Raw genomic sequence first — 16831 nt, 5'->3', positions numbered from 1 at the left:
CCCTGTGTAAAAAAAATTGCCTCTCATGTCGTTTCTTTTTAAATCCTTCTCCCTTCATCTTAAAAATATGTCTCCTAGAATTGGAACCTCCATCCTAGGGAACAGACAGCTATCATTAACTCTGTCTATACCCCTCATGATTTTATAAACTCCTTTCAGGTCACCTCTCAATCTCCTATACTCGTGCAAATTTTTCCCCTTCCAGAGTTTCTTCAACACCCCTTTTGAAAGTTCTAAGTGAATCTGCTTCTACCACCTTTGTAGATCAGAACAAATTGCTGTTTTAAAGGTAAACTGTAAAAGAAACCAACAGGATGGTGCCTCTGAAGTGAACATAGGCAGGTTATTTGCCTCCCACTCTGTCTAATTAAGGCTGCATAAGCTAAAGAAGATTGAGCAATGACTATTTTCAAAGTAATCTGATTATTTTGTATAAATGCTTTGGTTTAATTCAGTGCAGAGGCTTTTAGAATTAATTCAACTTACTGAGCACTGCCCGAAGATACTGAAGCCAGACAAGGCTGTGGTTGCCCAGATGGAAGTCACATCAATTGGAGGGGTAGCAAAAACTGCAGATGCTGGAGTCAGAGGTAACACAGCGTAGGGTTAGAGGAACACTACAGGCCAGGCAGCATCAGAGAAGCAGGAAAGTTGATGTTTCGGGTCGGTACGCTTCTTCAGAAATGGGGAGACATCAACTGGTGGGACAGTTTTTATAAAACCAGGCACAAGAATTTATCCTGGCACTCCTGGTACAGCACCAAGGAAATGCTGCACTGTCAGAGGGTCATCTTTCAGATGAAAATCAACAGTGACCCCTCCACATTCAACAAATTTGATGGGAGGATTGTCAAATATACAATAGTGTCCTTGAAGTCAATACTGCAAGAATCCAGACTAAATGCCCACAAACTCAGCTATAATGGATTAGACACTGTGTATAGATGGATGCAAAGCATTTCTCTTTACAGAATCATTTTCCTTGATTCCCTGGCATCCCCATGAAGAAAGAAAACTCTTTGAACCTCTCCTCAAAGTGCAGCAAGCTTTGGCATTAATGACGCAGAGGAGTTTTCTGATAATCATTCAGAATAGTGACAAAGTTAGCCATCAAATGTACCAGGCTGTAAGTCACAACATCTTTTAACATGAGGCAGAGATAGAATGAAAAGGAAGCCAAGAGACAACGACGACAAAACTGCATTATTTGGAAGTTCCACCCAAAACAGTGACCTGGCCAGACAAATCAATGTCACTGAAAACAGCCTACCTGGTCATCAGTCAGTTGTTTGCAGAAGCCAGCTATGCATGAATTGGCTGCCGCATTTCCTACATCACAATGCTGGCAGCACTTATTTCACTTTGCACAGCGTGTTTTCGAACATCCTGAGATATGAAAGGCGCTATATTAATGCGAATCATCCATTCTTTAGGATTCACACAGCCTTCTGGTAATAGGACTGATTTTCCCCTTCTCTAACTGTGAGACACTGAATCTACCTGGCATATTGCAATTGACAAGTGCAAGCTATCATATAGCAGACAGCACCTTCCTGTTTTGTGCAGTTTATTTTCTTATTGGTTTAATTAGCCAAGTAAGAGACAGGGAGAGCTCTGTAAACTTGAGATCAACCAAATCTCTAGTCCTCTGTGTACCTACTTGAATAAAGTCCCATCCAACCATCACGCACTGTGCTGCCTGAGCCACACGAGCTCTCAGTCAAGATACACGTTACTTTCAAAATTCTCATCCTTGAATTCAAATCTCTTCATATCCTCCCTCCTCTCTATTTCTGTAACCTCCTTCCACCTTGTGCATTCTCTTTGCGTCTGGGTCTTTGAGCATCCCTGATTCCCATCGCTCCATTATTGCTTTCAGCTGCCTGTGTGACTAAGCTTTGAAATTCCATTCTGAAACCTCTCCCTCCCTCCCCCCACCCATCTCTCCCTATCCATCACCCCGACCCTCTTCAAACCTAACCTCTTTGGCCAAGTTTTTCCCTCACCTGTCCCAATATGAAGCTAAGCGTCAAATTTTAATCCGTAACAATACTGTAGATCTATATACAACAAATGGACTTCAGCAGTTCAAGAAGGCACCTCAAGGGGAACTAGGCATGAGAATAAATGCTGGCCCAACTAGCGACAAACATATCCTGCAAATGAACTTAAAAATGCTCCTAAGTGCTTCTGGACTCTTAGTATGTTATATGTGCTGTGCTATTAGCAGCAAAGTGTTTTCTCAACTGATAAGACAAGCACTTCGGTTCAGTCAGGAGTGAAGCAAGATCAGAAAATCTTAATTACAAGTTGTGGGGGAAGAGTGTAAGTAAAGTCTCACAAAAATAATCAGTCCAATGGCTATTTACAAAGCAGCCTAACGGGAACTGTCCCTTTTTTAATGTCAGAAGTCACACAATACCAGGTTATAGTCCAACAGATTTACTTGAAATCACCTGAAGTCATCACTTCACGAAGTAGCAGCACTCCTAAAGCTTGTGATTTCAAATAAATCTGTTGGAATATAACCTAGTGTTGTGTGACTTCTGACCTTGTCCACCCTTGTCCAACGCCAGCACCTCCATATCATGGCTGCCATCTTCTTTTTATATTCACTTATGGGACATGAGACTTGCTCGTTGGGCTAGCACTTATAACCCACCTATAGTTGCCCTGGAGAAAGTGGTGGTGAGTTGTCTACTTGAACCACTGAGATCCCATGAGGTGTAGGGACACCCACACAGTGCCGTTAGGGAGGGAATTCCAAGATTTTGACCCAGCAACACTGAAGGAACAGCTGATTGTTTTCAAGTCAGGATGGTCAATGGCTTGAAGCAGAACTTGTTCCTAAGTATCTACTGCCTTTTTCTTTCAAGGTGGTAGAGGTTAAGGGTTGGAACATGTTCTCAAAGGAGATGAGCTGCTGCAAGGCATCTTATAGATAGTATACATTGCTGCAACAGTGTACCAGCAATAGAAAGAATGAACATTGGTTGAGGCATCGGGAAAACTCTTCCTGCTCTGCTTTGACAAAGTGGATCTTTTATGCCAACAGATGAGGCTTTGGTTTGACATCTCAGATGAAAGACGCTAAGAATAATGACAACATGTTGAACTGCATGTTTGTTACTGCATATTCTAACTGTGTATGGCAGCTTCATAATTCTTGGACAATTCTCTGTGCAAACCTTCTGAATATCTTTGTTGAGTTTCAAACTGTGACTTACTTCCGGTAACATTCCCTTACATTGAGAAAGCTTGAGTTTTGTAGATGGTGCACACAGCTGCAAGTGAGCAAGAGCTGCTAGATCACAGTGTCAATGGCACCTTCCATCACTTTACTGATTGGTTATTGGTGGAGTATGGAAATGTGGAATCAAAATGCACACAGATAATCACAGAATCCCTATAGTGCAAATAGAGGCCCTTTGGCCCATTGAGTACACACTGATCCTCCAAAGCTCATCCCATCCAGACCCAGATCCCTACCCTGTCCCTATAACCCTGCATTTCCCATGGTTAATCCACCTAGCCTGCACATCGTTGGACACTCTGAGCAAAACTCCACACAAATGCATGACAAGGTTGGAATTGAACCTGGGTCCATGGTGCTATGAGACAGTGATGCTAACTACTGAGGCACAGTGCCATTCTTACATCAATCACGATCACACTGAGCAGTATAACAGTCTCGAGGGGTCAAGCGGTCTTTCGGATGCACACATCAATTCCCTGGCTCCAGGCTCAAAGTTTGAGACCCATCACAGGGATATGACAGTAAAGGTGCATTCATAATGCAGATTAACTGGTTGAGGAACTAACAGTAGCCTCTTCCAATATGACTCACAACCGCAAACGTGCATGTAAAACGCATGTGGACCAATAACGAAGTCCCCACATAAATTGAAACTCGGCACCGGAGCTGTGATGAAATAGTGGTGGGGAAATGGAACAGGGATATGGATCATTCTTGATTTCATTGAATGGGACAGCAGGCTTGAGGGGATAAACAGCCTCCCATTCCAGTGTGACAGGAGGAGGAGAGGAGTAAAAGCAACCGAAAACACACTTACAGAACCTGAAAGCTGGAAATTGGTGGAGAAATTCGGCAAGTGTTAAGAAAGACAGAGTCCAACATCAGTCTTCTTTCAAAATGAAGGGAGGTGGGTAAGTGACAGGATCTCTTCCAGCATGTTTATTTCAGGTTTGCGGCATCTGCAGGAATTTACTTATTAAATTGGAGAGGGTTCAAAAAAGATTTACAAGGATGTTACCAGGATTGGGAGTTGTAAGGAGAGGCTGGATAGAGTGGGACTTTTTTCACTGGAGCGTTGGAAGTTGAGGGGGAACGTTACAGAGGTTTATAAAATCACAAAGGGCATAGATAAGGTGAATAGCAAAGGTCTTTTCCCCAGTGCAGGGGAGTTCAAAACTAGAGGGCATAATTTTAAGGTGAGAGGAGAAAGCTTTTAAAAGGATTTGACTTGCAATTTTTTTCACGCAGAGGACAGTGCTGTGTATGGAATGAGGAAGTGGTAGCAGTGGGTACAATTACAATATTGAAAAGACATCGAGACATGAATAGGAAAGCATTAGAAGGCCAAATACAGACACAGTTGGGGCCAGTTCAGTTTAGGAAACCTGGCTGGCATGGACAGGTTGGACTAAAGGGTCTTTTTCCATGCTGTATGACTCTATGACTCTATCCAAGGAGGCCCTTTGAGGATGAGCAAATTACACGGTCATGGACAACAGCAAGCAATTTAGCATTGTCTGAGAGTGTGGTGGAAACAGATCTAAATGTGGCTTTGAAATAGAATAAGATGATTGTTCTTGACAAGAAAGAGTTTGCAGAATGACTGAGAAAGGGGTGAGGGGATCTGAAGAGGAGGGGGAGGAATGTAGGGAGTGGTGATGTTCCCAGGTATCTGCTGCCCTTGTCCTTCTAGATGGAAGTGGTCGAGGACTTGAAAGGTGCAGTTAAAGTCATCAAGTCATAGAGACATACCGCACAGAAACAGATCATTCGGTCCAACTTGTCCATGCCGACCAGATATCTTAAACTAATCTAGTCCCATTTGCCAGCATTTGGCCCATATCCCTCTAAACATTTCCTATGCATATACTCATCCAGACACCTTTTAAATTGTGTTGAATGATCTTTCATGAGCTTCTGTTTAATCCTGTGACTCAAAGGTAAGCACATCCAGACTTGGTATAGGAAAGGCACAGACAGAGAAAACAAAACTTTAACAGTATGAACTCCAGTAACTTTTCACCGTCCGCAGTGCCAAAGCTACTAACCTGGGTTGGCTGCAGAGATGTACGGATGTCATTCTTCTCCAGGACCTCTCCCAGTACCTGATGGAAGTCTTTATCCTTGGAGTCCATGGTGATAGTGAGTACTGCGTCATAGGAGCGTTGCAACCTCGCATTTCCAGCCAGCACTGGGTAGCTGGCATTACGGTATGGAAGGCTGTAATGGATCGTGTCGTAGGGAATGAACACGTATCTCCCATCAGCCATTTGCATCCTGTCCACTTGCTGGAGGAATAATTGCTGGTCTTCACCTCCGACCAAGACCGAGTGCATGCACATGACCACCACTAAAATGTCCAAAAAGCAGCTCGGTGAATAAGACAACAGCATGCACCTTTCATTACCTCATGTTGTCTTACAGGCCCCTCATGTCAAGGAAGCACTTTAAATTCAGTTGCTGCTGAGATGCCCCTGACCTGCCAACATCTTAAATATTACAGTGCTCATTCTTACTTTCAAATCATTCCACAGCCTCACCCTAACACCAGCTTTGGAATCTGTACCAGCCCCATTGCTTTCCAAGACTTTTATATGCCTCCAATTCCGACCTTTTGAGCATTCTCAATTTGAATCTTTCCACTATTTTCATTTGTGGCCTTCAGCTGCCCAGGTGACCTAAGCTTTCGGAATTCCCTGCTTGGAATTTTTTTTAAAAATTAATTAATGGGAAGTGGACATCACTGGCTGGACCAGCATTTATTGCCCATCCCTAACTGCCCCTTCAGAAGGTGGGTAGTGGGCTGCCTTCATGAACCCCTTCAGTCCGTGTGGCATAGGGGCAGTCACACAATGCTGTTGGGGGGGCAGTTCCAGGATTTTGACCCAGCAACACTGAAGGAACAGCAATAAATTTCCAAGTCAGGGCTGGTGTGTGGCTCAAAGAGGAAATTGCAGGGGGTGGTGATCCCATGTATCTGTTGTCCTTGTCCTTCTACACAGTCAAGGTCATAAGTTTGGAAGGTGCTGTTAAATAAGCATTGGTGTGTTGCTACAGTGCATCTTGTAGATAGGACACACTGCTGCTATTCAACATCAGTGGTTGAGGGAGTGGATATTTGTTGGCGTAATGGCAGTCAAACTGATTGCTTTGTTCTGGATGGTATCGAGCTTCTTGAGTGTTGTTGGAGCTGCACCCATCCAAGCAAGTGATGAGAATTCCGTCACACTCTTGACATGCAACTTGTAGAAGGTGGACAGGATTTGGGGAGTCAAGAGATGAGGAAACTCTCCACTTTTCTCCTTTCCTTTAAGGTGAGCTCCATCTTTGCAACCTCTGATCATCAGTCCTTCACCTTCCTAACAACATGATTTTTTAAATGTATTTTTCACAGTAGCTGGGCATCATCAAAAAAAAACAGCATTTGGTGACAAACCACCAATTGCCCTTGGGCTGAGCAGTTTTCTTGGTCAGATAGTAGTTCGGAGCCAATCATATGACCTGCAGATCTGGAGTCACATATACGCCAGACTGGATAAGGTCAGCAGATTTCATTCCCTAAAGGACATTAACAAACCAAATGGGTTTTTAAGACAATGCATGATAGCTTCATGTTCACCTTTGCGAAAATTGCTTACAATTTCAGATTTCATTGAAATTCCACCAGCTGCCTTGGTGGAACTTGAATGCACATACACAGAGTGTAAGCCAGGGCCTGAGGATTGGTTGCAGACTAGGAGACCGCTTTATGGAAAACCTAAGTTCCCTCTGCAAAACTGACACTGAGCTTCCTGTTGCCTGCCACTTCAATCCACCCCCCATGGACCCTGGCCAACATGTGTTTCGGGTTTGCTGCAGGGATCCGATGAAGCTCAGTGCAACCTGCAAGAATAGCATTTCATTTTCAGTCCTTTGTCTGCCGAGCTGCTGTTTTCTCTCTCTTTCTTTCTCTCTCTCCCTGGGTCCCATTTCCTCCGATTGCTTACTCCTCCACCCACACCATCTTCAGTATAAATACCAACATTCCTGGCGGAGTTGCTCCAGCAATTTCTGTTTTTGTTTCAGATTTCCAACAATGACAATTCTTTAGATCTTTTTCCAAAATGCTTGTCTCTGATTTCCATCTGTCAATGGTCACATGCTCCCTCCCCGTCTCCATCACCCCCTCCCGCCCACGTTACCCACGTCTCCGTCACCCGACTCCCGCCCCCGCACCCCGCTGTCTCCATCACCCCCCCAATCTCTGTCACCCCCTCCCCAGACCCCACGCCCCCCTCTCCCTGTCTCCGTCACCCTCCTCCAGCCCCCATGCCCCCCCCTCCGCATCTCCCCCCTCCAGCCCCAGCACACGCCCCCGTCTCCGTCAGCCCCCTCCCCGTCTCCGTCACCCACGGCTCCAGCCTCCGCGCACCTCGCCGTCTCCATCAGCCCACTCCCGCCCTGTGCCCCCGTCTCCATCAACCCTAACAGCCCACTCCCGCCCCTGTCTCCGTCAACCCAATCCCGCACCCCCGTCTCCGTTACCCCACACTCCATCACCCCCCCATCTCCATCACCCCCCCCTTCTGCGCCCCCGTGACCGTCACCACCCCTGTCTCCATCACCCCCTCTCCAGCCTCTGCACCCTCCATTCCCCATCTTGGTGCCACCCCTCCCCGTCACGGTCGCCCCCCCCCCAGTCTCCGTCACCCCCCTCCCCAGCACCCCCCTCCATCTCTGTCAGTCCCCTCCCGTCGCCCCGTCTCCATCACACATCCCCCCCATCACCCCCCTTCATCACACCCTTCACCCCCCTCCCCGTCTCCGTCACACCCGTCCGACCCCACCCCGTCTCCGTCACCCCCCTCCGCCTCTCCCCCGTCTCCGTCACGCCCCCTCCAGCTCCCGAGGCTGCCACCACCACCACCCCCATCTCCATCAGCCTCCCCGTCTCCATCACCCCCCTCTGCCCGCCCCCGTCTCCATCATCCACTCCCCGTTGCCCCCCCAGACCCCGTGCCCCCTCTCCATCTCCATCACCCCCCTCCAGCCCCCATGCCCCCCCTCCCCATCTCCACCCTCCAGCCCCCGCGCACCCCCCTCCCCGTCTCCACCCTCCAGCCCCCGCGCACCCCCCTCCCCGTCTCCACCCTCCAGCCCCCGCGCCACCCCCCTCCCCGTCTCCACCCTCCAGCCCCCGCGCCACCCCCCTCCCCGTCTCCACCCTCCAGCCCCCGCGCTCCCCACTCCCCGTCTCCACCCTCCAGCCCCCGCGCTCCCCACTCCCCGTCTCCACCCTCCAGCCCCCGCGGTCCCCCCTCCCCGTCTCCACCCTCCAGCCCCCGCGCTCCCCACTCCCCGTCTCCACCCTCCAGCCCCCGCGCTCCCCACTCCCCGTCTCCACCCTCCAGCCCCCGCGCTCTCCAGTCCCCGTCTCCACCCTCCAGCCCCCGCGCTCCCCACTCCCCGTCTCCACCCTCCAGCCCCCGCGCTCCCCACTCCCCGTCTCCACCCTCCAGCCCCCGCGCTCCCCACTCCCTGTCACCCCCCGTCCAGCCGCCCCTCCCCGTCTCTGTCACTACCCCCACTCCCCGTCAGCCCCCTCCAGCACCCCTCCTCCCCGTCGCCGTCACCCCGCCTCCAGCTCCCGAGGCTGCCACCACCACCACCCCCATCTCCATCAGCCTCCCCGTCTCCATCACCCCCCTCTGCCCGCCCCCGTCTCCATCATCCACTCCCCGTTGCCCCCCCAGACCCCGTGCCCCCTCTCCATCTCCATCACCCCCCTCCAGCCCCCATTCCCCCCCTCCCCATCTCCACCCTCCAGCCCCCGCGCACCCCCCTCCCCGTCTCCACCCTCCAGCCCCCGTGCCACCCCCCTCCCCGTCTCCACCCTCCAGCCCCCGCGCCACCCCCCTCCCCGTCTCCACCCTCCAGCCCCCGCGCTCCCCACTCCAGCCCCCGCGCTCCCCACTCCCCGTCTCCACCCTCCAGCCCCCGCGCTCCCCACTCCCCGTCTCCACCCTCCAGCCCCCGCGCTCCCCACTCCCCGTCTCCACCCTCCAGCCCCCGCGGTCCCCCCTCCCCGTCTCCACCCTCCAGCCCCCGCGGTCCCCCCTCCCCGTCTCCACCCTCCAGCCCCCGCGGTCCCCCCTCCCCGTCTCCACCCTCCAGCCCCCGCGCCACCCCCCTCCCCGTCTCCACCCTCCAGCCCCCGCGCCACCCCCCTCCCCGTCTCCACCCTCCAGCCCCCGCGCCACCCCCCTCCCCGTCTCCACCCTCCAGCCCCCGCGCTCCCCACTCCCCGTCTCCACCCTCCAGCCCCCGCGCTCCCCACTCCCCGTCTCCACCCTCCAGCCCCCGCGCTCCCCACTCCCCGTCTCCACCCTCCAGCCCCCGCGCTCCCCACTCCCTGTCACCCCCCCGTCCAGCCGCCCCTCCCCGTCTCTGTCACTACCCCCACTCCCCGTCAGCCCCCTCCAGCACCCCTCCTCCCCGTCGCCGTCACCCCGCCTCCAGCCCCCGTCCCCGTCTCTGTCACCCCCCCGTGTCAGGCCCCTCCAGCACGCCCCTCCCCGTCTCTGTCACCTCCCCCTCCAGACCCCACTCTTCGTCTCTGTCACCCACCTGTCAGCCCCCTCCCCGTCTCCGTCAGCCCGTCTCCATCACCTGCCCCGGTCTCCGTCACCCACCCCCGTCACCATAACCCCCCCCGGCCCCCCTCCCCGTCTCTGTCACCACCCCTGTCAGCCCCCTCCGGTGCCCCCCTCCCCGTCTCTGTGACCCCCCCCGTCAGCCCCCTCCGTCTCCCCCCTCCCCTCCCCGTCTCCCCCCTCCCCGTCTCCCCGTCTCCCCCCTCCCCGTCTCCCCCCTCCCCTCCCCGTCTCCCCCCTCCCCTCCCCTCCCCGTCTCCCCCCTCCCCTCCCCTCCCCGTCTCCCCCCTCCCCTCCCCGTCTCCCCCCTCCCCTCCCCGTCTCCCCCCTCCCCTCCCCTCCCCGTCTCCCCCCTCCCCTCCCCTCCCCGTCTCCCCCCTCCCCTCCCCGTCTCCCCCCTCCCCCCTCCCCTCCCCGTCTCCCCCCTCCCCTCCCCGTCTCCCCCCTCCCCCCTCCCCTCCCCGTCTCCCCCCTCCCCTCCCCGTCTCCCCCCTCCCCTCCCCTCCCCGTCTCCCCCCTCCCCTCCCCTCCCCGTCTCCCCCCTCCCCTCCCCGTCTCCCCCCTCCCCTCCCCTCCCCGTCTCCCCCCTCCCCTCCCCGTCTCCCCCCTCCCCTCCCCTCCCCGTCTCCCCCCTCCCCTCCCCTCCCCGTCTCCCCCCTCCCCTCCCCTCCCCGTCTCCCCCCTCCCCTCCCCTCCCCCCTCCCCTCCCCTCCCCGTCTCCCCCCTCCCCTCCCCTCCCCCCTCCCCTCCCCTCCCCCCTCCCCTCCCCTCCCCGTCTCCCCCCTCCCCTCCCCTCCCCGTCTCCCCCCTCCCCTCCCCTCCCCGTCTCCCCCCTCCCCTCCCCTCCCCGTCTCCCCCCTCCCCGTCTCCCCCCTCCCCGTCTCCCCCCTCCCCTCCCCGTCTCCCCCCTCCCCTCCCCGTCTCCCCCCTCCCCTCCCCGTCTCTGTGACCCCCCCCCGTCAGCCCCCTCCGGCCCCCCCCGCCCCGTCAGCCCCCTCCGGCCCCCCCCTCCCCGTCAGCCCCCCCCTCCCCGTCAGCCCCCCCCTCCCCGTCAGCCCCCCCCTCCCCGTCAGCCCCCTCCGGCCCCCCCCTCCCCGTCTCCGTCACCCCCTCCCCTCCGCTCCGCCCCCTCCGGCCCCCCCCTCCCAGTCTCCGTCACCCCCTCCCCTCCGCCCCCCCCCCCAGTCTCCGTCACCCCGCCTCCCCGTCTCCGTCACCCCGCCTCCCCGTCTCCGTCACCCCCCCCTCCCCGTCTCCGTCACCCCCCCCCTCCCCGTCTCCGTCACCCCCCCCTCCCCGTCTCCGTCACCCCCTCCCCTCCGGCCCCCCCATCCCCGTCTCCGTCACCCCCTCCCCTCCGGCCCCCCCATCCCCGTCTCCGTCACCCCCCATCCCCGTCTCCGTCACCCCCCATCCCCGTCTCCGTCACCCCCTCCCCTCCGGCCCCCCCATCCCCGTCTCCGTCACCCCCTCCCCTCCCCGTCTCCGTCACCCCCTCCCCTCCCCGTCTCCGTCACCCCCTCCCCTCCGGCCCCCCCATCCCCTCCGGCCCCCCCATCCCCGTCTCCGTCACCCCCATCCCCGTCTCCGTCACCCCCTCCCCTCCGGCCCCCCCATCCCCGTCTCCGTCACCCCCTCCCCTCCGGCCCCCCCATCCCCGTCTCCGTCACCCCCCATCCCCGTCTCCGTCACCCCCCATCCCCGTCTCCGTCACCCCCTCCCCTCCGGCCCCCCCATCCCCGTCTCCGTCACCCCCTCCCCTCCGGCCCCCCCCATCCCCGTCTCCGTCACCCCCCCCCCCTCCGGCCCCCCATCTCTGTCACCCCCCCCCCTCCCCATCTCTGTCACCCCCCCCCCTCCCCATCTCTGTCACCCCCCCCCTCCCCATCTCTGTCACCCCCCCCCTCCCCATCTCTGTCACCCCCCCCCTCCCCATCTCTGTCACCCCCCCCCCTCCCCATCTCTGTCACCCCCCCCCTCCCCATCTCTGTCACCCCCCCCCTCCCCATCTCTGTCACCCCCCCCCTCCCCATCTCTGTCACCCCCCCCCCTCCCCATCTCTGTCACCCCCCCCCTCCCCATCTCTGTCACCCCCCCCCTCCCCATCTCTGTCACCCCCCCCCCTCCCCATCTCTGTCACCCCCCCCCTCCCCATCTCTGTCACCCCCCCCCATCCCCATCTCTGTCACCCCCCCCCATCCCCATCTCTGTCACCCCCCCCCATCCCCATCTCTGTCACCCCCCCCCATCCCCATCTCTGTCAGCCCCCCCTCCCCCCATCTCTGTCAGCCCCCCCTCCCCCCATCTCTGTCAGCCCCCCCTCCCCCCATCTCTGTCAGCCCCCCCTCCCCCCATCTCTGTCAGCCCCCCCTCCCCATCTCTGTCAGCCCGTCTCCGTCACCAACCCCCCATCTCTGTCAGCCCGTCTCCGTCACCAACCCCCACCCCCGGTCTCCGTCACTCACCCCCGACCCCCGGTCTCCGTCACTCACCCCCGTCACTCACCCCCGTCACTCCCCCCGCCACCGTAACACCCCTCCGGCCCCCCTCCACGTCTCCATCACCACCCCCCCCGTCACACGCACCCCATCTCCGTCACAACCCCTCCAGCTCCCCGCCCCGTCTCCGTCACCACCCCCTCCCCGTTTCCATCACCACCCCGACCCCCGTCACTCCCCTTGCCCCGCCCCCGTCACTCCCCTTGCCCCGCCCCCGTCACTCCCCTTGCCCCGCCCCCGTCACCACCCCCCACGCCCCCGCCTCCATCTCCGTCTCCACCCCCCGCCCCCCACCATCGCCCCGTCTCCTCCCCCCGCCCCGCCTCCACCCCTTGCCCCGCCCCCACCCTGGCCCCGTCTCCGCCCCCCGCCCCGTCTCCGTGACCGTCACCACCCCCCCCACCCCCTCTCCGCCATTCATGATCAAAGAGTCCTGCCCACCTCCCGGACTTCCCCGCCTCCCTGTTCCTACCTCTAACGCCGCCCATTTGTCGGATGCGGTTCAGGGCGTGCGCGGCGGCTGCTTCGGGCTGGGCTTGGTTTCCGCGCCCGCTTTCCGCGGTGAGCAGTAGGCTGACGGGGAGGCCTCGGCGCCGCAAGCCGTCGGCCAGCTCCCGGGCTGTCTCCACCCAGAGCTCTTGCTGCGAGCTCACTACGGCCACCCGCGCCCAGCCGAAGTGCTCGAGGACCCGGAGCAGGACAGCGGCGGCCGAGGGCGTGGGCCTCGCGAAGGTGGCGAAGGCCGGGTGCGTCCTTTGCCGGCGGCGACGACGACGACTTCCCGGCTCGGGATCCGGGCAGGCCCAGGAAACCAGCGGCTTGTCCCAGCTTTCGGCTAGGAGGCCGGCCGCCGCGCAGTAGCCGGGATTGAGAGGCCCGACGAAACCCGAGGCTCTCCGCTCCAGCCTGGCGAAGCCGGCCAGGCCCCGGCCCGTCCGGCAGTCCTGGTCGAACACCGCGTAGTCGTAGCGGTAAGCCGGGCTGATGGATGGGTCCCGGTTGACGGCTCGGATGGCCAAGCTGGCGGCCAGCTCGGGCAGGGCCCGGGAAAGCACCGGGTCGCACTGCCAGGGGCCCACCAGGCCGATGGTGAAGGTGGGCGAGCGGGCGGCTGCCAGCAGCGGGCCCGCACCGAGCAGCAACAGCGCGAGCCCGAGCCCCTGGCGCTGAGGGCCGGACAACCCGCGGGGACCCTTCTGGAACATTCTCACCGTCGCCGCGCCATCCACCGCCGGCTGTCCGTCACTCGCTGTCGGCTGCGGGCTGCCCGCTCACTCGACGCCGCGGAAAACCTTGGGCGGTGTGTGTTTTTTTTGTGTGTTTTGGTTTGAAAAAGAGCGGGGGGGGGGGGGGAGGAGAGGGGAGAGAGAGCAGATCGAAAATGATTATTAAACTCGGCCGCCCGCTCCGAGGATCTCAGCCTTCCCTTCACAGGCACCGGCCCCTCGGACGTCCCGTCGTCGAATGCCGAAAGTTTGGGAGCAGGCCACTCGGCCCATCGAGTGCAAACAAGCCCCCCATCCCCAAGGGCATCGCACCCAGACCCACCTAACCCTAACCCCTGTAGACAACCCACCCCGTAATGCAGCGCTTTCCCTACTCCTCCAACAGTGACCCTGCATTTCCCACGGCCAATCCACCCTAACCCGCACATCCCTGGACACTACGGGACAATTTAGCACGGCCAATCCACCCTAACCTGCACATCCCTGGGCACTACGGAACAATTTAGCACGGCCAATCCACCCTAACCCGCACATCCCTGGGCACTACGGGACAATTTAGCACGGCCAACCCACCCTGACCTGCACATCCCTGGACACTACGGGACAATTTAGCACGGCCAATCCACCCTAACCCGCACATCCCTGGGCACTATGGGACAATTTAGCACGGCCAACCCACCCTGACCCGCACATCCCTGGGCACTGCGGGACAATTTAGCACGGCCAATCCACCCTGACCCGCACATCCCTGGGCACTATGGGACAATTTAGCACGGCCAACCCACCCTAACTCGCACATCCCTGGGCACTACGGGACAATTTAGCACGGCCAACCCACCCTAACCCGCACATCCCTGGGCACTATGGGACAATTTAGCATGGCCAATCCACCCTAACCCGCACATCCCTGGGCACTACGGGACAATTTAGCACGGCCATTCCACCCTGACCCGCACATCCCTGGGCACTATGGGACAATTTAGCATGGCCAATCCACCCTAACCCGCACATCCCTGGGCACTACGGGACAATTTAGCACGGCCAATCCACCCTAACCCGCACATCCCTGGGCACTATGGGACAATTTAGCACGGCCAATCCACCCTAACCCGCACATCCCTGGGCACTATGGGACAATTTAGCACGGCCATTCCACCCTGACCCGCACATCCCTGGGCACTATGGGACAATTTAGCATGGCCAACCCACCCTAACCCGCACATCCCTGGGCACTACGGGACAATTTAGCACGGCCAACCCACCCTGACCTGCACATCCCTGGGCACTATGGGACAATTTAGCACGGCCAACCCACCCTAACCCGCACATCCCTGGACACTACGGGACAATTTAGCACGGCCAACCCACCCTAACCCACACATCCCTGGGCACTACGGAACAATTTAGCACGGCCAATCCACCCGAACCCGCACATCCCTGGGCACTACGGAACAATTTAGCACGGCCAATCCACCCTAACCCGCACATCCCTGGACACTACGGGACAATTTAGCACGGCCAACCCACCCTGACCTGCACATCCCTGGGCACTACGGAACAATTTAGCACGGCCAATCCACCCTAACCCGCACATCCCTGGACACTACGGGACAATTTAGCACGGCCAACCCACCCTGACCTGCACATCCCTGGGCACTATGGGACAATTTAGCACGGCCAACCCACCCTAACCCGCACATCCCTGGACACTACGGGACAATTTAGCACGGCCAACCCACCCTAACCCACACATCCCTGGGCACTACGGGACAATTTAGCACGGCCAACCGACCCTAACCCGCACATCCCTGGACACTACGGGACAATTTAGCACGGCCAACCCACCCTGACCTGCACATCCCTGGGCACTATGGGACAATTTAGCACGGCCAACCCACCCTAACCCGCACATCCCTGGACACTACGGGACAATTTAGCACGGCCAACCCACCCTAACCCGCACATCCCTGGGCACTACGGGACAATTTAGCACGGCCAACCCACCCTGACCTGCACATCCCTGGGCACTGCGGGACAATTTAGCACGGCCAATCCACCCTGACCCGCACATCCCTGGTCACTACGGGACAATTTAGCACGGCCAACCCACCCTAACCCGCACATCCCTGGGCACTATGGGACAATTTAGCACGGCCAACCCACCCTGACCCGCACATCCCTGGGCACTGCGGGACAATTTAGCACGGCCAATCCACCCTGACCCGCACATCCCTGGTCACTACGGGACAATTTAGCACGGCCAACCCACCCTAACCCGCACATCCCTGGGCACTACGGGACAATTTAGCACGGCCAACCCACCCTAACCCGCACATCCCTGGGCACTACGGGACAATTTAGCACGGCCAACCCACCCTGACCCACACATCCCTGGGCACTACGGGACAATTTAGCACGACCAATCCACCCTAACCCGCACATCCCTGGGCACTACAGGACAATTTAGCACGGCCAACCCACCCTAACCCACACATCCCTGGACACTATGGGACAATTTAGCACGGCCAATCCACCCTAACCTGCACACCTTTGTCCCTGTATCTGCGCAGGCTTCCACCCACAGTCCAATGTGCAAAAGCCACACAGACCGTCACCTGAGGGTGGAATCGAACCTGTGTCCCCAGCACCGTGAGGCAGCAGTGCTGTCCGCTGAGTCGCTATGCTACCCCCATCTCTAAGTGGCGTAGAAGTTGTTGGGTTTCAAGGGCCGGCATGGTGGCTCAGTGGCTCGCACTCCTGTCTCACAGCGTGAAAGCCCCAGTTTTGATTCCACCCTCGGGTGACTGTCTTTGTGGAGTTTGTATGTTCTCCCTGTGTCTACATGGATCCTCTCCAGGTGCTTTGGTTTCATCCCACAGTTCAAAGATGCGCAGGTTTAGTGGATTGGTTGTACTAAATTGTCCAGGGATATGCATGCTTAAGTGGCTTAGCCGTGGGAATTGCGGGGTTACTGACATAGCTTGGGGAGATGGGTCTGGGTGGGATTCTTTTCAGAGGGTCACTGTGGACCGAATGGGCCAAATTGCCTGCTTCTATGCTGTGCAGGTATTCTATGATTCTAACCCCCACGCTGGGGACCTGAGCACAAAATGCACCCTTTAAACCTCCCTCAGTCTTTTCCTTTACAGACATGGTTCAGAAGCTTTTGGGTTCCAGTCTGACTCCAGAGAGACCTGAGCACACAGTGGTGCTTTGAGG

The 16831-nt window shown here is 58.0% G+C and overlaps 1 protein-coding gene across 6 annotated transcripts in view; it reads right to left on the bottom strand.

Annotated features, from left to right (window-relative positions):
- LOC125448831 (retinal guanylyl cyclase 2-like) overlaps positions 1–16831 on the bottom strand; it is a 60706-nt gene that overhangs the window by 39949 nt on the left and 3926 nt on the right. For 5 of the 6 annotated variants that reach the window (XR_009443434.1, XR_009443436.1, XR_009443435.1 and 2 more), the window contains exons 2-3: positions 12859–13678; positions 5305–5606 (exon numbers count right to left, since the gene is read on the bottom strand). Coding sequence is in view for 3 of the 6 variants with exons in the window: in XM_059642543.1 (XP_059498526.1) it covers positions 5305–5606; positions 12859–13591 (1035 nt within the window). In the remaining 3 variants the exon portion in view is untranslated. Of the gene's footprint in view, positions 1–5304; positions 5692–12858; positions 13679–16831 lie in introns of those variants that run through there. The other variant, XM_048524401.2, reaches the window with a different exon arrangement.

The sequence above is a fragment of the Stegostoma tigrinum genome, chromosome 45, assembly GCF_030684315.1.
Source record: "Stegostoma tigrinum isolate sSteTig4 chromosome 45, sSteTig4.hap1, whole genome shotgun sequence".
Taxonomy (NCBI): domain Eukaryota; kingdom Metazoa; phylum Chordata; class Chondrichthyes; order Orectolobiformes; family Stegostomatidae; genus Stegostoma; species Stegostoma tigrinum.
Note: the sequence above shows the minus strand (reverse complement) of the source record. Positions and strands in the feature narration are given on the sequence as shown.